Source organism: Zootoca vivipara, chromosome 10 (assembly GCF_963506605.1).
Source record: "Zootoca vivipara chromosome 10, rZooViv1.1, whole genome shotgun sequence".
NCBI lineage: Eukaryota > Metazoa > Chordata > Lepidosauria > Squamata > Lacertidae > Zootoca > Zootoca vivipara.
The window spans coordinates 9,025,998-9,048,811 of NC_083285.1; the positions used below are offsets into that span (position 1 = coordinate 9,025,998).

The following is a 22,814-nucleotide window of genomic DNA, read 5'->3' on the forward strand; positions in this document are numbered from 1 at the left end:
ATTTTATATGGTGCGCCCCATATCTTATCTACTTTTTTTTGATGAGGGATACTTAGAAGGGTACATCTTCAAAACGGCCTCAGTCCTGTATACCTGAAGGAGCGTCTCCACCCCCATCATTCAGTCTGGACAGGCCGCGTTTTTCTCTTCAGCAATCTTAGCGCTGTGGCGCTTATCACACTAAGATTAGAAATATGCGCCTGCGTGCTCTTAGACTGCAAGTGACAGTACAGTACAATCTCAGTACAGTGGAACCTCGGTTTATGAACACCTCGGTTTACGAATTTTCGGTTTACGAACGCCACGGACCCATCTGGAACGGATTAATTCACTTTCCATTACTTTCAATGGGAAAGTTCGCTTCAGTTTATGAACAGACTTCCGGAACCAATTGTGTTCATAAACCGAGGTACCACTGTACTAAGCACCACAGCGCTAAGATCAAGGACAAGAGAGCCTTTATCTCAGATCTTAGCACTTAGATGGGAAATGACCACTCTCTGAGGTTCCCCACAGCTGCTATGTTTTCAAAATAAGACAACCTGTAATCTGATTGGTAAAATTCTGAGAGGGCTGCTGCTGTATCTCTTATTTTTTATCTGAATGTTTTGCATCGGCCCTTGATTCAACTGAGTCTCATAAGAGGAGACTTCAAAGTTCAGGCAGTCAACACATAATACTTTGAATTTGGGGCCATGTGACGTTTTAAATCATGTAATAAATTATCATCATCATCTTTCCTCTTCTAGCAAGCCAATAAAGATACACCCACACGAAATACATACTCATTTTGTTTTTGTGAATTGGAGATTCTATGCTAACCTTACTGCTTTTGTTTGTTTGGCTTGTTGCAGAACAGAAGAATCGCCACCACCTCCACAACCCCCAAAAGCACAGACACAAGCCAACGGAACAGGTACCTTTTGACTCATTACTCGCTCTCTTAGGGACAATGTTAGAAACTCAGATATAATCTAATTCTCCCTGTTTGCAGATACTGTTCTATGAGTTCCATGCTCCTAGATGGCACACTTTGTTGGCTGGCCACAGACAGTTGTTAAAGAATAGGTTCCACAAATGATCTTTGGAAAATGAGGAGATCCATTATCCTTGCAAAGTACAATTACATCAGAGTACCTCCCACGTCCCATTGCTGAGATTTATTACATACTGCTGTGCGGATTAATGGATGAGTTATTGCTTAAAGTTCCCCCCTTTAAATTAGCCGTAGTGCAAAGCTGTTTAAATTCCTATCTTGTGCTCTTTCCTGTGATTCTCTTTTTACAGCTGCTCCCTTTTTTTGTTTTTCCTATCTTTCAATGTGTTATTCTCTAGAACTTGCTTTCTCTGTAAACACTGGTTATGCAAGCCTTAAGGAAATATGTTCCCACTGCTTTTGGAACAAAACCCTTTTCCTTGCCTACTGTGCTCTCTAAAATCAAATCTGAAAGTATAGGAAAAAATAGATTGCGCCTGAAACTTTTATGAGGTGGCTTGCTTTGGTGTGATGAAGGTGAAAACATTCTTTGCAACTTCCAATTTTACGGTTTAAATTTGATATGCATTAAAATAAAAGCGAAAGCAGGATATTTCATACCATGGAATCATGTTCGTTTTGACTGCTTCAAGACAAGTGCGTTGTGCCACCCAGAGGTTCAATTCAGACATCACACCAAACCATGGTTAAGGAAATCAAACCATGGTTTCTCATGATGTTTACATTGACAAACTCTGTTTCAAGAGTCAGAACAATGTTTTGCAAGCTGCAGTTTATGGTAACAGTAGAGAAGTTGTTTTCATAGTCGTAACTCAGACTTCGGAAACTGCTGTGCCGTGGAGATGGGAGTGAACATACGAAGCTCTGTGCTAGAAAGGCACAAGGAATGTAGGCACACCACCCTAAACCATTTGGGTTTTGGTTCTAAAAGCTATCACAAACCATGGTTTCTCCTGAAATCTGTATTGACCCTGCTAGGCATGCCTGCAAAGCAGGGTGCTCTCTCCCAGTTTACCAGTGTGCTTTCATATAATACGCTGCCTTGTGGGCTCTTTTCATTGGTGCTGTAAATGGAACCGGATTAGAGAAATCCCCATGGCATTGTACTCTACATTTGTGCCTCTTTTGCATTCTGGGAAATCTAACTCATCGATAGGTTTAGAGCAGGGGTGGCCAACTTCCAAGAGACTGCGATCTACTCATAGAATTTAAAAAGTGGCAGTGATCTACCCCCTTTTGGGATTCAGGTTAAAGCTGTTGAGCTTTTTTTAAAGAAGGAAAGCCCTGTTTTGGGGGGTTCACATAAAATTTGTAAAAGAGCTTCTTTCGGGAAGAAAGCGACTTTGAACTTTTTTTTTAGGAAGGAAAGCCCTGTTTTTTGTGGTTCAGGTCATTTTAGGGGTGCAGGGCAAAGATGTTGAGCTTTTTTTAGGACAGCCACAGTTGTTCAGCTTCTTTGGGGGGAGCAAGTGATCTACCAGTGATCTACTGCAGACGTCCAGGGATCTACCGGTAGATCACAATCTACCTGTTGGACATGCCTGGTTTAGAGGCATATTTTTAAGACTGCCTTCAGGATCACAGAAGCGTCTCTCGAAACTCTGGCAAGATGCCAGGATCTGAGGCTGGTAGGGCACAATTTTGCCAACTATTTGGCTAACTTGTCTGTGGGACAGGTTCTTCTTTGAAAACTGCCCCTAGGCTACTGCTGCTGATGAGTCTCTAGGATTCAGATGGATGGATAGATAGACTGTAGGTTTTTTCCAAATAATTTTTTAAATTTGGTATTCAAAAATAAATAAGAAAAGAAGAAAGAGAATAAATTTACATCAAAATGAATGAATAAATAAATAAACAAGAGAGAATAAATAAATAAATGAGAATAAATTGTCATCAAAATTTACACATTCACATACAGTGGTACCTCGACATCCGAACGACTCGACTTCTGAAGGTTTCGACTTCCGAAGTCGACAAACCCGGAAGTCTTTTCGCCGTGCGTACGTTCTGCGCCTGCGCAGAAGCAGCGCGCGCGGTCGGTGCATGCAGAGAAGTGCAAAATTGCGCTTCGTGCAACAGGCGCTTCGGCAACTGAAGACTTAGACTTACGAAGAGCACCGCGGAACGGATCGCTTTCGTACGTTAAGGTACCACTGTATGGAGATTGTTCTGAATCGCCTGACTGTCCCCCATCCCATCCAGGGGTCCCCTTACTTCCATCTGCATAACAGTACTTCTCCAAAGTTTTCATCATCCTAAATTATCTGTAGTTTCTATTACATTACAAGTGTATTTAGAATCCTGCTAATGTTTTAACCTGTTTACAGTGATTCTGTATATACCATATTTTTCCATGTATAAGACGCCCCTATGCAGAAGATGCCCCCTATTTATTTAACCCAAAATTAAGAAATTAAGTTGTTTAGCTTTTTTGGGGTGGGGAGGCCACTTTCGCCAATCGCTCACTCGCCTGCCCGCCACTGCCGATTGCTTGCCAGAGCCACTGCCGATCACACACCTCACCGCAGCCGCCAATTGTCTGCCCACTCGCCGTCACCAACAGCCCACCCGCCCACTTGCCGCAGCTGCCAATCGCTTGCCCAATTGCCACAGCCACTTGCCAGCAGGCCTTGCGGCAGCCACCAGGCAGCCACCCAATCACCGCTGCCAATATCCTGCTTGCTGCTGCCATTAATCGCACATCCCTGCTCTGCATTCACTAGCCATGTATAAGATGACACCCAATTTTTGCCTTTTTAAAAGCAAAAAGCATCATCTTATACATGGAAAAATACGGTATATTATAATCATTTCCCATTCTTTTTTAAATTTCTCGTCTTCTTTGTTCCTGAGCTTCCCAGTTAATTTCGCCATTTCGGCGTAGTCCACCAACTTGATCTGCCAATCTTCTTTGGCCTGTGTGTGTGTGTGTGTGTGTGAATGCATTTAGCCATGGGTGGGATCAGTTTCTCATGAGAGATCATATGACCAAACCTTCCATCGATGGAAAAGTTCAATCCCTAGAGCAGGGATGGGGAATCTGTAGCGCCCCTCCGTATCTTATTGGACTACAACCCCCTTTATCCATGACCATTGGCCATGCAGGTTGGGGCTGATGGGAGTTGGGGCTGATGGGAATTGTAGTCCAGCAACACCTTGAGTGCACCCCATTGGCTACCTCTGCTCTAGGGCATCGTATCACAGTGAAGACCTGTTAATATGGCTGCTTTAGCTTGCATATGTTGTTCTCAACTAACCTCTTAGAAGTAACTAAAACGTTGGTGTTTTTTATCGCCAGATAAACGCAGCAACATGATGTGTTCACGGGTTCAGAAGTGGGTCTATGACAAATTTGGGGAATATATTGAAGACTTCAGGTTTCAGCCTGAAGAAAACACAGTTGAAACAGAAGAACCACTTAGTGCTAGAAGGTAAGTCACACAGGAATATCAGTTTTTTTAAAAGAAAAAATATTTGAATGATAGCATCTGCTAAAAAAGCACATTAGCAGGGACAATTGCTAAAGGGTTAGAGGCTGCTTCCACTCTGGGAATTAACTGGAGTAGCCGTGATTCTGGACTCACCCTTTATGGGGTATCTGCACAAAATTGAGAAGAAAGTACCGTATTGCCCTCTCATGTTTTCCATATTCCGCTGTTTTTAAGAGCTCGGGAAATCCAACTTCGGGGTGGGGGTGGGGAACACTCAGTAGGATAGCTGTGAAACTTACCTAGGTGACTTATTTTAATGATTTTCTAGTGTGCATAAATTGCTCTAGCCATTGTAATTTAATTTTTTTTAAATTACTGGTAAATTTATATTCTGCCCTTCATCTGAGGATCACAGGATGCTTTACAGTAAAAAAAAAAATATCACAAAAATCATAATAACAAGCAAACAAAAAATAAAAGCCCCACAGTTTAAAAGTCCATAGATTGCTTAAGTGGCCTGGAAGAAGAGGAATGTTTTTGCGTGGCACCTAAAGATATGTAACAAAGGTGCCAGGTGTGCCTCATTCAACAAGCGGGGAGCTACCGCAGAAAAGGTCCGTCTTTGTGTTACTGTACTGTTATTTATTATTGGCAAACTGCCCTATACTAATAGATTTCAGGGCGGGCCACAAGCCTCCAGGCTTCTTGTGAAAGAGGCTCGCGAAAAAGGACCTCAGGTGTGATTGCAGGGTCTGAGCTGATTCATATATGGGGAGAGACTGGTCCTTAAGGTATTGCGGTCCTGATCCGTTTTATAGGTTGAATTCGGCACTTTGCAATGGGCCCAGAAACTAATGGGTGGCCAGTGCAGTCGGACCAGGATTGGTGTCATATGCTCATGAGAACAAGACTTTTCTGTGGTGGCTCCTTGCTTGTGGAATTCTCTCCCCAGGGAGACTTGCCTGGCACCTTCATTGCATGTTTTTAGGCATCAGACCAAAACATTTATTTTTAACCAGCCCCTTTACTTTGGCTGATTAGCATTCTATGTCCTTTTTTAACATGTTTGTGGGAGGAGGGTTATTTGTTTTTGTTTTCATTCTTTTTAAATGTATTTTGTGTTCTCATTTTGTATTTTTATGTTGTGAACTGCCCAGTGATCTTCAGGTGAAGGGTGGCATTGAAATTTAATAAAAATATATGTGCCGAAGTTCTGACGCAACACACACAATTTTTGAATAATCTGTGTTGAATAATAGTAGCAGAAATAGGTTTGTCCTTCAAAGATAACATATCGTATGATCTACTATTCATTTTCCAGGCTCACGGAAAATATGAGACGATTAAGTAAGTATCTAACATTGTTCTTACGTATATATATATATGTCATTTGTATATAAAATACAGTGTTGAGAAATATTTATGTGGATCTTGCAGCAATAAAATCCGTATAATTTTGTTACCTCAGTGTCACATATAACATGGAATTAGATAAAGTATATTACTAATATTCAAAGTTACAGAAATCTAAAATGTAAAAAGCATGATGTGACATGATGCGAATATTCATTTGTTGCAGTGTATCTATTCACAGGATTAATTAATTGTCTAATTTAAAATAGCTCTCAAGCTAATCCCTAAAACTTAACGTTTTCCCAATAGTAGCTTATTGTTGTGCTCTGTTGAACAGAAATAGAAGCTTGAACTCTCTTGGATATATTTATCTGACAACTAGAGTGATAATTTGACTCATAGGCCCAATTCAGACGTCATGCTTTTGAGTCAGTGAACCATGGTTTAGCCTAGCTTGTAAGGAGCTATTAAACCACAGTTTCACGGTTTGGCTGTCATGGGAAACTGAGTTAAGAAGTGACCAAACCAACAAGAGCCGAGGGGCCTGGTGAAGAGGGAGCAGCGATCTTGTTCTGATTTGTTCTGCCCAATGACTCTTAACTATGGAACATAGTTTAATTAATCAAGTGTTCCATCGTTAAATAACTCTGTTACTGTTTGCCAAGCCATTAAGGCTCATTGTTTATTTTTCAATTCCAAAATGATCACACTGAGTTGATTTCTGTGCTGGCTTCAGGCTAGTTTTATAAAGCTCCTTATCGGGCAAATGGAGCTGGACCAGTTCCGCAAGTCAAATGTTTGTGGGTTGTTTTTTTTTTAGTATACGAGAATTAGAGTTGCTTAAGATTAATCTGAAATTCTGCAGGCCCCACACGGAGGCATCTCACACCACAAGAATGGCAAGAATGCAGCCTTTGCCCTTGTTTGTAATATCCCCTTTTAATACAGGCATGGAGATGTGGTTGGGCTAACCCGGATGTGTGGTTGCAATCCTGTTCATCCTTTGAGCTGCCTTTGGCCTCTTGCAAAATGATACTTTGCTACTGTGCCATTCCTTTCCTAAATTATGGTGCAGTCTGAAGGCAGCTTCGTAGGCGCAGATTCATCTCTGGAAAACACGAAGGTGTGATTTGCATGTAGGAAACTGATCAAAAACACCACTGGCACGGCCTTATTTCACCTTGACGAGTGCGATACTTCCCAGGGAGGCTGTTTGCGTATACAGCAGCTGCTCGCAGAGCGATAACTCGAGTGATGCAGATGCGTGCGTGAATTAGCTCTTAGCTTCCTGAATTCCTAGAAACCGTGAGATGCCTTGCCTAAATAAGGACTATGGGAGAGTGTGTTTAATAACAAGATACACCGCTTATCTGTGGAAACATTCTAAGTCAGTGACACACACCGCTTCTGCTTGTAATCCCAAGGGAAAGAGATGTTGAAAAGTTCAGGCACCAACTATTGGGGCCGTAGGGGGGGGGGTCCCATCGCCCCTTTCCAATTCAGAGTCATCGTATTATGTCTTTGGAAACATTGCTGTGTGCTTAGAGTATGTTTATTTTCTCTTCTGCCTAGAGAGAGGTGCCAAACCTGTCACAAATTTTGTGAAGAATCTATCTGCCTTATCAGACTGGTATTCTATCTATACTTCTGCTATTGCCTTTATTGTAAGTTGTCCTTTCTTGTTCAGGCGAACTTACAGACATGACCTTTGCTCAGTTTATTGGGGTGGGGGTGGGGAAGCAACTCTACCCAATTCTAAATCTTAAAGCTGGCTTGATAAAATACAAATCCTGGAAGTCAACAACACCCGCAGGGCTGGGAAGAATGACATACATAAATCAGCATTACAGTGCCGTATGTTGTGACACCAAGCAGGCCTGTTGGAGTGTCGGTTGTGTAGAGTTGCAAAAGTTTCGCTGTTTGTAAATGCTTGCCAGTTTTTAAAAGATACACTCTTTTTACCCGTTCGCTGTTCTGGCTCATTTGTAGTGTCTAGTTCGCCAGATTACTGTAACAGCATCTCTTAACATCCGTTAAAGGAACACGATGGGGGTGATAATATAGAGCGAGCAGAGTCTTCCACTTTAACAAAGAGCTTTTATGGAGAATACCACCTGGGCTGGTTTACCCTGTTTCAAATACACTATAAATGTGGGTTTGGGGTATGGATTGGCACAGAGTTAAGAGTTTGCAGAGTCATATTGGGTCTCCTGCCAAGTTGTGCCTCTTGATAGAATAATGTGTCTCTCAAAAACAAAAATACTATCCTGCTCCTAGAAACCTAACATATCTGGGAGAGTATTTCAAGGGTAGCTGCCTCTTATACATACCAGGTTAATGCAACTAGTTTTAATCTGCAATTCTCACTTGTACTCCATTGTTCAAGCAAAGCCGAATTGCACGGTTTTTGTGCAGAATCCTTTAAGTAAGCACAGACCTCAAAATACACTGAGAATATTAGTTCAGTGAAGCAAGGGAGATGTTGAGATGATAAATTGTTGTGTAGGGCATAGCATTTCATGATATGAGCAGCCGTTCTGGGCCTGCTTGTGAGGAGAGCTTGTTGCCGTGGAAGCTGGAAGAATGTCAAGAACCCGCATTTTCTTCAAGGGGCATTAATAGCAGAATGGGGAAAAAACAAGAGTGTCACTTCATAGGTCAGTATAATACTGGGGGTGGGGGGGTGGGCCTTCCAAGTGAAAATGTTTGGCCATCTGCATGATTTCAGAGCGTTGATGCCAGTTCAAAAGTATAAATTGATTTGATGGGAACCTGTAGCCTTTCAGACTCCAGCTGAACCCCAACCAGACAGGATTGGAATTAGGGCTCTGAAGATTCTGTTGCACTACAAGTTCCTCATCTCTCCTATACATGTTTACCTGGGAGTAAACCCCATTGAACAGGCATCCCCAAACTGCGGCCCCTCCAGATGTTTTGGCCTACAACTCCCATGATCCCTAGCTAACAGGACCAGTGGTTGGGGAAGATGGGAATTGTAGTCAAAAACATCCGGAGGGCTGAAGTTTGGGGGTGCCTGCCATTGAACATAGCTGGACTCATTTCCAGGTAAATATGCATAGAATTGCAATGTAAGAGAGCCTGATTCATCTCAAATCAATACAGGTGTCCTGGGAGATTGTTTTCTGCATGGGTATTGCATGAAAGCATCATTATTATTTCCTTTGTAATTTTCCTTTTTTCTTCTTCTGACTATAGATCTACATGAATGCTGTATGGCATGGCTGGGCCATTCCTATGTTCTTATTTTTAGCAATTTTGAGGTTATCCTTAAATTACCTCATAGCCAGGTAATCACACAATTTTCTTCTGTATTGTGGTTTCAGTTTGTCACTTGTTTTGGGACTACGATTCTAATCATCCCTGACCCGTGGTCCTTCTGATGATGGGAGTTATAGTCCAAAAACAGCTGGAGACCCAAGTTTGGGAAATACTGGATTAGATCAGGCACCCCCAAACTTCGGCCCTCCAGATGTTTTGGACTACAATTCCCATCTTCCCCGACCACTGGTCCTGTTAGCTAGGGATCATGGGAATTGTAGGCCAAAACATCTGGAGGGCCGAAGTTTGGGGATGCCTGGATTAGATGGTCCTCGTACTTCCTTCCAACTCTTATGTGGTTCTATATCATCTGCCAGACTTCCTAGAGAGAAGCAATTTGGCACAACTGCAGCTCCTCCACAGGTTGTAACAGAGGGAAAGGAACTCTACAAAACGCTGATTTTGGAGACAAGTAAATAACCCCACCCAGAGCATTATTCTTAAACCAGGAAAAGTGACAATGCAAATCTACTCATTTCAAAGTTCTGTTACCCATGGTAACTGAACATGACAGTTTCTGCCTGTGTGCCATCAGATTCTTACATCAACACAGGTATAATAACCTTGTGCTGGAACTGAAATTGCTTCAGCTTCAGCAAGCACATTCATCCTGTTCACTGATTCCCTGAAGCCCTCTTCAGACGTTTGTCGTGCTTAAGGAGCCCCATGAGTAGATAACAGGGCATTGAGACGGTGCTGCTGTCTCCACCTCCATTGTTGCATGTCTTCTCCACCTCTGGAGAAGGTGATGTCTGCAGAAGGGAACTCCTGCAGAGTTTCCAGTTCCATGTGGGCGTTTGCAAAAAAAAAAAAAAAGCTTCCACAGCCTCAGGACCCAGCATTGTGCTCCTGATGAACTTTGTACCGATGAAAGTCCCCTCCTGTGAAGTGGGCTAGTTTTATTTGCATGCAGGAAGGCTAAAATGCCAAGTATCATATTTTTTTTTGTTAACAACCAGCATAATGCTAATCCCTAATTAAAAAGCCAAATGCAGTAATCTACACAGAATGGATATTATTTGTGCAGGAACAATCTTGCAATGCCATAATTACTGTCGATTGTCAAAGGATTGATGAGTGTGGGTTTTTTTTTAATGTTAATTATGGCTTTGTACGGTTGATAGGGTGTTTGGTTGGTTAAGAACAAACATAAGCATTATTTACATACTTGTGATCTATGGCAGTCTTTTGAATATTCAAGACCGTATGAGTCTGTAAGGCTGCATTGACACAAACTGGGTGGTTGCATTTGGGGGAGATAATTAAAATAGATCTGAAAAGATGTCTGCTACCCACACGAGTTGCTTTTTTAAAAACATTACTTTTACTCTGTTAACTGAGCCTTATGGAAAAGCTAGTCTTTCTGATTAATTAACGCATTTTTTATTTTTATTTTTAGAGGGTGGAGAATACAGTGGAGTATTGTGCCTGAAGTTTCTGAGCCCATTGTAAGTCCAAATAATTCTGAGATACGTTTTATCTATTTTGTTCATTGTAATAATTGACTCTACCAGATTTTTATGTTTAGTATTAGGGGCCTCAAACTTCCTTTTATGCTTGTCATTAAAAACCCAAATATTACACTTAGCAACACACCATTGAAGGCATGAGAAAAGGGCTTTTAAATAGTTTCACAGAGCTTCTTTATTCTGAATATAACAGGGGTGGCTAATTCCCCTGATGCAGCTCTCCAAGCAAACTTTGCTGCCCTCAGCCAAGAGCCCGTGGAATTTGGCAGTGACCCTTTTAAAAAAAAAGTAGACAAAATGCAGGTGAATGCCCATCCTGATACGTGGCCCTTGAAGGGTCGGTGAAGAATGTACAGTGATACCTTGGTTTGCAACCATTTTGGATTACAACCACGTCAAACCCTGAAGTGTGTGTCCCTTTTCTTTGGATTACAACCCATCTTTTTGGGATTACAACCAATTTTTTTTTATTTTTTGGAAGTCCCATTGGCGAAAGCGCGCCTTGGGTTACAACCTGTTTTGGTTGACAACCGGACCTCCGGAACGGATTATGGTTGTAAACCAAGGTATCGCTGTATGTCGTCCTCAGGCCATAAAAGCCTAGCCACCCCCTTGTTTATATATTAAAACTTAGCGGCCTGGTTGTATCTTTAAATTCTACTTAAGTGTTACATGAATGGCCCTCACACTTCTGTGCTTTGCCCATCCTGCTTTGGAGGGGCCATGATGAAATTGGAAGGTTTCTTTCTGTTTTTGATAGAACCATAGTTTAGCATTGCACCCTAATTAAACCTGCTTTGTATTATTTATCTTTTACGGGAAAGTTGAGATCACAGTTTATTTTATTTTTTAAAAATAATTTTTTATTGATTTTACAACAAAAACAACAAAAAACAAACAACACAATAAAACACAATAAAGCACAATAAAACACAATAACATAACAATAAAAAATAACACAAAAATCCAAATACACAATCCTTTTCTTTTAACATTGCATGTAGGGACTTCCTCGAGTTCCCTCGATCTGCGGTTCATTTCTCCTTTATCTTTAGCAATTTCCAATTCATTATTAAAAATTCCTTACGATTTCAAATCTCTCATACATCTATTTACTTCACATAATTCCCAAAACCACAGTTTCTAGACACCGAGATCACAGTTTAAAGGTGGCTCATTTCAGCCAATCCTAGTTAAGACAAACCACAGCTTGTCTGTGTTTGGACATAACAATAAATGGGTTAATTGAATATGGAACAAAACTTCATTCTGAGCCAAAAGCTCAGTCATGCAACTAAATGCAGTTTACCTGCAACAAAGTTCCTCTGTCTCTTTAATCCTGCTATAACACCCAAATGGCCGCTTAGCAGAGGGAAGTGTTTTCTTCCTCTTCATATCCTCTCAAGTAACTTCTTTACCAATATTTAGTATCACTAGTATCTCCATCTACTATACAGTGGTACCTTGGTTTACGAACTTAAAGTCTATTCTTAAACCAAGGCGTGCTTTCCCATAGCAGTGGGGGGACTCAATTTTACAAATGGAATACACTCAACAGGAAACGAAACATGTTCTGCTTCTAAGGCAAAGTTCACAAACAAAAACACCTACTTCTGGGTTCGCAGCATTCTTAGTCCAAGTTGCTCATAAACTAAACTGAACTTAAACCAAGGTACCACTGTATCCAGATTTTTCTTTGGGATCTTTGGCTGACATAGGCCAAATTCTTACTTGTGTCTAGCCCAGGGATGGGCTAGACCTTCAGCATTCCAGTTCCCGCCAATCCACAACTCTCATTCAGTGATATTTTTCTAGAAAAAGAGGTGCCCGAACTCACTATGCCCGAACTCACTATGAACACTATGAACTCACTAAGCCCGAACTCACTATGAACACCTCCTTTGTTCTCTTAGAATGGCAATGGCGCCCACCTGAGAGGTGCCAGACAATGGCGCCCACCTGGGGGGACGGGATTCCTGCTCTCCTCATCCCTGGTCATTCATTGGCCAAGGTGACTGGGGTTTATGACAGCTGTAGTCCAATCACATTTGAAGGGCCACAGGTTCCTAGTCTTGAGTATAGACTATAAGCTTGTGGTCTGTATAATGTAATGCACTTCCATTGTTTTTAAAAAAATATTTCTGTAGAAAACTGGACATCTGGTTCTTTATGGGGAGAGAATGCTTGCATGGCGGAAAATTCAGTCACGCGAGCCCCAAGCACAGGCATATCATAGTCATTGTGTTACCACAAATCTGCTGCCCTAAGCTTTTTGTCGCTGAAAAGGTGAAGGACATGTAAAAATTCTTGTTGCCTCATTTCTGGCTTTCTTTCAGGAACCTCCAAAAGAAGATCTAACAGTGTCAGAAAAATTCCAGCTTGTTCTGGACGTGGCACAAAAAGCACAGGTAATGTAAATCCCTGGCGCCTCCCATTGAAAGGATTTGTGGGTAAGATCTCAGGGCGGTTCATAACACAAGTTTTCTTGTCAGCTCCCAGATCTGTTTTTTTGTGGTCCATATTTGCCTGTGCCAATCTAGGTGCAACCATCTTTCTCAGCAGGCTTCTTAGATAGCTTTTGCTATCTGCCATACTTTTCCGTCTATAAGATGCCCCCATGTATAAGAGTTGTTGAGCTTTTTTTGCGGAGGATTGCCCAGAGTTTCACAGCTTTTTTTTGGGGGGGGGATTGCCGAAAATCGCCCACTTGCCACAGCAACAGCCAATCGCAAACAGACCTTTCCCCAGCAAAAGAAATCTCTTACCCAACTGAGAAAAGCTGTCCGCTAGCTAGCAATTGCACGCTTTCCAGAACAGCAGCTGCCAATCATGGCAGCGGCAGCCAATCCATAGCAGTGTTTGGTGCAGAAGCCAATCACCAACCCAGTTAGAGAAGTGGCAGCCAATCCAAAGCAGCTCTCCTATCAGCCAACAAACGTTGCGGACAACCTCCTGCTCGCAGCTGTAGCCAATCATCCTTCCACCACATTCACTATCCATGTATAAGACAAGGCACATTTTTGAACATAATTTTAGAGTAAAAAAACCCTCGTCTTATACACGGAAAAGTACGGTATATGTATTTCTTAGCTACTGGGGGCTGCCAGCCAGTAAATTTTATTTCTGAACTGAGAATTAAACCCAAATCTTTTTGGTGACTCTCACCTGAACTCATTAAAGAGAGTTAGCTTGGCCCATGAGAAAAATCAGTTTCAAACGACTCTTTTCTTCTTGACCATGCCACAATATTGCCTCTTGCAATGCGTAGACTGTACAGAGTTTAAAATGTTAAATGGCATATGAAATATGCAGAATTAAAGACATTAATTCTATGGTCCATGGGGTCCTATGGTCCATGGGGTCACGAAGAGTCGGACACGACTAAACGACTAAACGACAACAAATACATTAGCAGGGTTAGAATAAATTCAGCAGCATAAAGAAAACTGATATAAAATGGAAAAAGAAATAATAAGGTTTAATTGGAATATGCAGCAGAAAAGGGTAACTAAAATGAACCATGGAAGAGGAAGTTGATGCCAAATGTATGGTTGATATTTTGGTAAATGTGCAAACTTTGTAAAACCAAAAAAAATTATAAATAAAATTTGAAAAAAGCAGTTCAACCTTAGTGTAAATGTTTTCTACGTTCTCAAAACAGCAACCTTTTTACACAGGATTTGCAATTCTGTCCACTGGGCAATCTGTAATTAATGCAGCAATTTCCGGAATGTGAAGAATTTATGAGTGTTGTACTTGTGACTGGAATAAAGATTCTCTTCCTCCTTTGCAATGAGATGGAACTGAATTTTTTTTTATTTAAAACAATGGCTTTATATCTAGAATAGAACTTTAGCTTAAGTTGCACTGCAATATATTCCGAGCTGACATTCCCTTCCTCTTTCAATTTGCAGAATTTGTTTGGCAAAATGTCAGACATACTGGAAAAAATCAAAAAGTGAGTTTTAAATGTATTTATTTTCAGCGTATTTGAACGGGGGGAGAGAACAAAGTGCCAAGATGTCTCACTTCTTTCTCTGTTCCTTTTCCCTTTCACAGCTTGTTTATGTGGGTGCAGCCCGAAGTTACGCAAAAGCTGTACATTGCTCTGTGGGCGGCGTTTATAGCATCCTGCTGTATTCCATACAGGATCATCGGCCTTTCAATGGGTAAAACTTTTATTGCCGCTCTCTGTAGTCTTGGAAGCTCACATCTAGCTTGACCAGGAGCCATGTTTCCATTATGAGCCATTAATTGGGCATGCTTCAAAAAATACTTGCACGGTGCCAGGCTTGCTTGGAGATGGATGTAAGGTACAAATGAAAGGTAAAGAACCCCTGGACGGTTGCGTCCAGTCAAATTTGACTATGGAGTTGCGGCGGTCATCTCGCTTTTCAGGCCGAGGAAGCCGGCGTTGGTCCATAGACAGCTTTCTGGGTCATGTGGCCAGCGTGACTAAACCGCTTCTGGTGCAATGTGACACCGTAACGGAAACCAGAGCGCACAGAAACGCCCCACCGGAGTGGTACCTATTTATCTACTTGCACTTTGACATGCTTTCGAACTGCTAGGTTGGCAGGAGCTGGGTCAGAGCAACAGGAGCTCACCCCATCGCGGGGATTCGAACTGCCGACCTTCCGATCGGCAAGCCCAAGAGGCTCAGTGGTTTAGACCACAGCGCCACCCACGTCCCAAAGATGGATATAACCCCTTCTGAGAATAATTTATTTTAAATGCTTCTAGAACCATCCTCTCAATATGGCGGACAAATAAAATTAAAGCATAAAATCATTAAGCCGGCCATATAAACAACCTTACAGCACAGAAAATGCTAGCATACAGAACACAGCAATGTCCAAACCTTAAGCGATAGGGCCTGTTAGAGGGCAGCTGGTAATTTCATTTAATGTTTGGGGTTTTTTGCCTACCCAAGGCTGGTCATAACATTGTAAGGAATACAGTTTAAACTCTTGTAGACTTTATAGTTTCTGGCCTTCTGTTCAAGGGTCGAAGTATCTTCGTTTTGGTTGTACGGTGACTATATAGGTAGCACAATTCCGGTTAAGCTGATATTTCACTGATTCTTTCTTTCTTTCTTTCTTTCTTTCTTTCTTTCTTTCTTTCTTTCTTTCTTTCTTTCTTTCTTTCTTTCTTTCTTTCTTTCTTTCTTTGGTCTTTCCAATTACATAGGACTTTATGCAGGAATCAAATTTTTCCTTATCGACTTTGTCTTCAAGCGGTGTCCGAGGCTACGAGCAAAGTACGATACCCCTTATATCATATGGTTAAACCTGCCCACAGATCCCCAGCTCAAAGAGAGAGCTAATGCTACAGTATCAAGACGGGTAAATAGAGTTTGATTTTTTGTGTGTTTTGTTTTCACGTAACCAAACAATATCCATTGGACTTCAGTGACTAGAGCACATAGAGGGGCTGGCTGGCTGGCTTCTAAGGCTGTGGACCCAACATACCGGTTGGATTTGATAGTTGACACCTCTCCCACTTAAAAAACAGAAGGCCCCGTAAATGTAGATATTGGGTGCTCCAGAACAAAACGTTCTAAACCCCAAGGGTCATCTAATCCAACTCTGTGAGGTGAGTGGGGCTGAGAGACTTCGAAGAAGTGTGACTAGCCCAAGGTCACCCAGCAGCTGCATGTGGAGGAGCGGAGACGCGAACCCGGTTCATCAGATTACGAGTCCACCGCTCTTAACCACTACACCACACTGGCAGTTGCTATCCCAGTCTCACTCAGTTGTGACAATATAACACAGCAAATATAATCCCCATCAAGTCCTTAGCAATTGTAGACATCCTCAGTAATTCTGATCTTGCCCACAGCCATTGCCACACCAACGGTTAATGGCAGACTTAATAATAATAATAATAATAATAATAATAAGAGATACAGCAGCAGCCCTGTCAGAATTTTACCAATCAGATTACAGGTTGTCTTATTTTGAAAACATAGCAGCTGTGGGGAACCTCAGAGAGTGGTCATTTCTTATATCAGTGCTAAGATCTGAGATAAAGGCTCTCTTGTCCCTGATCTTAGCGCTGTGGTGCTTAGCACTGAGATTTGAGATAAACCTCTGCCTGCTGTCACTTGCGGTCTAAGAGCAGGCAGGTGTTTAAACTTAGTGCGGATAAGCGCCACAATGCTAAGATTGCAGAAGAGAAAAACGTGGCCTGCTCTTTTTCAGTAAAAGGCAACCAGGTTCTTCCTTTGCATCTCAACTCAAAGAAGAATCTTCCTTAATAATAATATTAATAATCTTTAATAATAATAATAATAATAATATATTATTATTATTATTATTATTATTATTATTATTATTATTAATGCCCTGCCCATCTGACTGGGTTTCCCCAGCCATTCTGGGTGGCTTCCAATAAAATATTAAAAATACAATAAACCATCAAACATTAAAAACTTCCCTAAACATGGCTGCCTTCAGCCCTGTTTTAGAAGACAGGGTCTTCTTCTAAAAGTCAGATAGTGTTTTTTCCCTTGACATCTGATGGGAGGGTGTTCCACAGGGTGGGCGCCACTACTGAGAAGGCCCTCTGATTGGTTTCATGTAACCTCACATCTTGCAGTGAGGGAACCGCCAGAAGGCCCTCAGAGCTGGACCTCCGTGACCCGGCTGAACGATGGGGGTGGAGACGCTCCTTCAGGTATACTGAGCCGAGGCTGTTTAGGGCTTTAACGGTCAGCACCAACACTTTGAATTGTGCTTGGAAATGTACTGGGAGCCAATGTAGGTATTTCAGGATTGGTGTTATGTGGCCTCGGCAGCCGCTCCCAGTCACCAGACTAGCTGCCGCATTCTGGGTCTCCTTCAAACGTAGCCCTACGTAGAGCGCATTGCAATAGCCCAAGCGGGAGATGACTAGAGCATGCACCACTCTGGCGAGACAGTCCATGAGCAGGTAGGGTCTCAGCCTGCATACCAGATGGAGCAAGTAGACAGCTGCCGTGTCTTGGAATCGCCTGACATCACATGTAAAAATGGCCCATGGAATCTGGCTGGATCCAGTTCTCCATCCCTACCCTAAAGAATTCCGCATTTTCCTGCATCTGGAGTGCCTAGCGCTTCATTCAGAGTCTTCTCCCTGAATTTCCCAACGGTGCAAGCGATTTACATCCCAGTGACACTTTTGATCTGACAGACCCTTGAACTGTTTTCCCCACCCATAATTTTACGTGGTACAGTCATTGGGGGGGGGGCTGTATTGCACTCTTTTTCTGAACGTTCAGCTTTTCTTCAGTTGAGCTGCTCTGCCCATATGCATATATTCTTTTGTTTGGTCTATCAAAGGAATCTATGGAGAACTCATTATCTACATTACACCAAATTAACCTTCTGTCATACTTTTCTCAGCTAATACCAAATTATAAACAAAATGAAGTGCAAACTTACACCCACTGTTAAACAGATTAAGAGCCAGAAATGGAAAATCTAGTTAGGGCTAATTTAATTTTAATGGATTGAAGAGATGTGCTCTAACCACTGATAACTTTGGAGTGATTTCTTTTTCTTTTTGTTTAAGATTGCAATCATTGTGTGTAGTCTTTTGGAATGTACAACCTTGCAACTTCACTCAGTTCATGTTTTTTATTCTGTATATTATACAGTTAAATAGATTTCGCTTTTTTCTTTTGTCACTGTCACATTTGTGTTTGTTTGTTTTTTCCTTTCCTGCTAGCTGTCAGGGCATGAAAAGGTATGGATCTTAGCGTGCAACACTTACTTTCTTTCAATTGGATCATTTGTGTTCATAATGAGCTGATGCCTTTTGTGTGTGTGCGTGTGTGCGTAAGCTTGTGTATTTAGTTAACAGTTATTTTGTATGTGTGTGTGTGTGTGTGTTGCGTATATTAAATGGCTTGGTTTTGATTTGAAGTTTCTTGGAAATGCATAGTAAGTGTGGCTCCTGCTAGCTGAATGATCTTGAATTAATTGTGTGCAAAAATATTTCCAGATCTAGTCAAAGGAGTTGTTTTGATGTGCTTGTTAAATGCTGTCTAGTGAAAGGACCCTGTTCGGATGTTCAGAGTCAGACGGTTAGAATTATGTAAGGGAGACTGGGGACAGATATGTGATCTCCAGCTATGGCAGTGGTGGCCAAACTTGGCCATCAAGCTGTTTTGGGACTACAATTCCCATCATCCCTGACCACTCGTCCTGTTAGCTAGGGATGATGGGAATTGTAGTAAAAAAAACAGCTGGAGGGCCAAGTTTGGCCACCACTGAAGCTATGAGGAGTTGGAAGTGACCATCTTCAGTGCAGAGTCTATCCTACACCCGAAGGCTCTCTACATTATTATTATTATTATTATTATTAAATAAATAAATGTCTATGCCACCTTTTGTCCAAGGATCACAGGGCAGTTTGCAATATCAAAACACAAAAAATACATAGAATTGTAGAGTTGGAAGGGATTCCACGGGTCATCTAGTCTAACCCGCCTGTAGTGCAGGAATCTCAGCTAAAGCATTCATGGCAGGTGGCCATCCAACCTCTGCTTAAAAACCTCCAAGGAAGGAGAGTCCACAACCTCCCGAAGGAGACCGTTCCACTGACGATCAGCTCTTACGGTCAGAAAGTTCTTCCTGGAGTTTCTCGGAATCTTCTTTCTAGCAACTTGAAGAAGGAGAAAACGAGCTCAAGAGATTTGAAGATGGCTTCCATATCTCAGACTCTTCCTTTCCAGGCCAAACATACCCAGCTCCTTCAACCGTTCCTCACAAGGCTTCGTTTCCAGGCCCTAGATCAGGGTCTCTCAAACGTGGGCCTCCAGCTGTTTTCAAACTACAACTCCCATCCTCCCTGACCACTGGTCCTGCTAGCTAGAGAAGATGGGACTTGTAGTCCAACAGTAGCTGGAGACCCAAGTTTGGGAAACCCTGTCCTAGATCATCTTGGTTGCCCTTCTCTGCACACATAGCAAAAACAATACCCCCCACCCAGTTTAAAAGGCCATAGATTTTTTTAATTAACCAAAGGCCCAGGAGAAGAGGAACCACTTTGGACTTATTGTGGAGGAGGCACATGAAAATGATGCCTCAGAATATGACCGCATGGTCTAGGTTGGTTCATATGGAGAGAGGTGGTCCTTGGGGTACAGGATTTGGAACCGTGAAATATCAGCATTCTGAATTGCACCCATTATAGGTTTTTGCTTCGTAGTTAAGCCCTCCAATTTTGGGAGGAAAAACCATGCTGTTGAGCAAGCAGTTGAGCCAAGCGAGAGATTCCCAACGCAGGAAGCAAGAATTAAGGGTCACATGCTTTTTCACTCCCTCTCCTTCTCCGACTGGCATCTAGGGGACAGGGCTTTTTTCAGGTGGAACTCGCCGGAACTCAGTCCCGGCCCCTCTCAGGTGGGCGCCTTTGCCGTTCTGAGAGAACAGGGGGAGGCTGCGTTTTGGTGAGTTCCAGCACCCCTTTTCCCCGGAAAAAAATACCGCTGCCAGGAAGAGCTAGAGGGAAGCAGTTGAAATGCAAGCAAGAAATGCCAGAGGAGGGACACTGGGCAGGGGAGGAAGGTGGAACAGACAATTTTTGGGACTGCAGAGCTCCGGTTGTCTGGCGGGTGCATGTGCGCAACACCCATAGTGAGGGGTTGGAGTGCCCGAAAGGTTTCAGAGCCTTCTGGAAAATGCCTTATGATGATGTGGAAGGAGCCAAACACACTTGTTTACTCCTGACATCTGGCATCGGTGAGATACGCGTTTTGAGGACCCACCTTGTTTCCATGATGGCAGCCTGATTTAAGCTGCTCTTGATCGTTTTAATCGTTTTAACTTGCCCTAGGACCTTAGGACGAAGGGCAACCAATCAACCAATCAATCAATCAATCAATTCAACAACAACATTGTAGTAGACTAATGTAGTAGACCAGGTGTCTCCAGTATGGCTGCTGGGGAATGTGTTTGGGTCATTCCATGCCAAATCACCTGATTTTAATACTCGAGACTGCTTTCACAACTCAAGTTTTTCTTCAAATTTTTTTTGTGTACCTATGAGGTAAACTCAAATTATTTTTGGGGGGTCCAAAATTGGGCGCAGGAGAAATTTTAAAATTTTTCAATTTTCGCGCGATTTAAGCTAATGCAATTTTTGCGTCAATTTAGAAATAAACCTCCTGTTTCACTTATTTTTCATCCCATTGGGCTTATTTTTGGTATCAAAATAAAGCTAATTTTGGTCTCTTTCAAAATAAGGTATAACAGTGGTATTAAGTGCCACAGAAAAGGCTCACCGACCATTCAAAGTGAATTTTAGTCATTTTGTACCTTGGTAGGTTCGATAAGCACACAAACCACAACTAAGACATGTACAGTATCGTACTTTTTTTTGTAGAGGGGGCTAACCATGAACTTGTTATGTTTTAAAAATAAGAAGGGTGTTTTTGTGGTTTTTGATTTGGCATGGAATACGCATTTGGCATTTGCCATATTCTCATTTCTCAGTTGCAATTCTACTGGAACTTTTTTTAAAAAAGCTTTGTGTTAAAGAGTGCAGTCCAGACAAATTGAGATGGTCAGGTTGTTGATGAATTGAATGTCTATTCCCCACCCCTCTCTCAGCGCAGCAAAGAAATCAGCAGGGTTTAAAGTGCGTAACTGAAACATTCGAGCAGAATTTACTTAATTGGGAGTTACTGTGCCAGCCTAAGATGCCAAATGGTTAAACAAAACTTTGATATTCCTTAGAATTTGAGGGCGTAATATGCGAGCAAACATCAAGATAGCGGCCTGAGGGTCCATTACACATCTTATTTTATTAAAAGCTGAGCAGATCTCTTCCTCGCCAGGGCCAGGACGGCAGACCACATGGGAACATCTTTTATCATTTATTGCGATGACACCCTGCGGTTCAGCCCCGTTTAATCAGGGTGGCTTACAATAAAAGCACGCCTGGAAAGCCCCTTGCTTGCATGCGCCACTTAGGATCGCAGCCAGCATTTACAAAATACAATAGAGCCCACCTGAAATGGCACCGTTTCTGACTGAACATGCGGGGCTGCATGTTCTCACTCTTCGTAAGACCTTTCTGCATTTAGGGGGGGGGTCAGTTTCTGCAAGAGGGGGCTGTACTGGAGCTTCTCTTCCCGATTCGCTAGATCTCTCAAGAGTTGTGACACGTGGGCACGCTCCACACAGACGGTGCAGGAGCTTTCTAATACAGTGGTAGCTCGGTTTTCGAACGTCCCGGAAGTCGAATGCTTTGGTTTTAGATTGCCAAAAACCCAGAAGCAAATGCTTCCGCTTACGATCGCACCTCAGAAGTCGAATGGCTCCCGCTCTGAGCACCCCCCCCCCACTTTTCTCTATTGAATTTGCAGGCTGCCCTTTGCGCCTCAGTTTTCAAACGTTTCGGAAATCTGGAACGGATTACGTTCGAAAACCGAGGTACCGCTGTATGCAGTTCACATGTCTGCAGTAAGAAGTGGTGCAGTCCACCTGATAATTCTGAATGAATAGATTGGATCTAATTCTGGCTCATGTGGAAACTCCACTCCCGACCATTTACAACACTGGTCGACGTGGGCAAGACACGGCAGTTGTGTTGGGTATCAACTTGAGCCTTGATTCCACCCCCACCCCCCCGGCCATAAATGCACATTCCGAAGAATAAAGGCAGGGTGTGGTTGTTTTTTTCCAGAGGATTGCATAAAATTGCAAAGCCGCCCCTGTGCGATTTACGCGTTTGCCGTGCGTTAATGGCAAACTGATTTTATTTCCTTGCAGCTTCAAACGGCAACGTCGCGAAGTTGCGTGGGCTCAAGCGCCCCGACGGGAGTAAGCCGAGACGAAGACAGCAGCAAATTTCACACCACCAAGAGAGGCAACTTCTATGAAGTATTTAATCTGTCGGAAAACGAACGTCCTTTGTCAGGTAGCGGCACATACGTAACACACGGGCGTTGGCCGTAAATAGAAGTGCATTAAAAAAAAAAAGAATTGTGCAGGGTGCGGCAGTACTGAGAAAATGAACTGCCCTGTAATGTTATCTGCTGTTAGGTCCTGTGAGCAAGAGGCCAAATTAATTTTTTATCTGACAACCATAAGATTCTTTGAGCGAACCTGATGCCTGCCACTTGGTTTGCCTTTTGTGGTAGCACGAATTTGAGAGGGCAGGAAAGGTTCATAATCCTGTGAGAGAGGTAACTTAACCCAGTGCTTGAAACAAATACTTCAGGGTTTAGAAAAA

At 42.4% G+C, this 22,814-nt stretch overlaps 1 protein-coding gene across 1 annotated transcript in view; it reads left to right on the forward strand.

Annotated features, from left to right (window-relative positions):
- GRAMD4 (GRAM domain containing 4) overlaps nucleotides 1-22,814 on the forward strand; it is a 91,496-nt gene that overhangs the window by 62,743 nt on the left and 5,939 nt on the right. Inside the window, exons 5-15 of the mRNA XM_035126853.2 lie at nucleotides 855-916; nucleotides 4,296-4,428; nucleotides 5,750-5,775; nucleotides 7,354-7,445; nucleotides 8,998-9,089; nucleotides 10,520-10,568; nucleotides 12,926-12,997; nucleotides 14,504-14,547; nucleotides 14,649-14,758; nucleotides 15,780-15,934; nucleotides 22,352-22,499. Coding sequence (XP_034982744.1) covers nucleotides 855-916; nucleotides 4,296-4,428; nucleotides 5,750-5,775; nucleotides 7,354-7,445; nucleotides 8,998-9,089; nucleotides 10,520-10,568; nucleotides 12,926-12,997; nucleotides 14,504-14,547; nucleotides 14,649-14,758; nucleotides 15,780-15,934; nucleotides 22,352-22,499 — 983 coding nt within the window. The remainder of the gene's footprint in view (nucleotides 1-854; nucleotides 917-4,295; nucleotides 4,429-5,749; nucleotides 5,776-7,353; nucleotides 7,446-8,997; nucleotides 9,090-10,519; nucleotides 10,569-12,925; nucleotides 12,998-14,503; nucleotides 14,548-14,648; nucleotides 14,759-15,779; nucleotides 15,935-22,351; nucleotides 22,500-22,814) is intronic.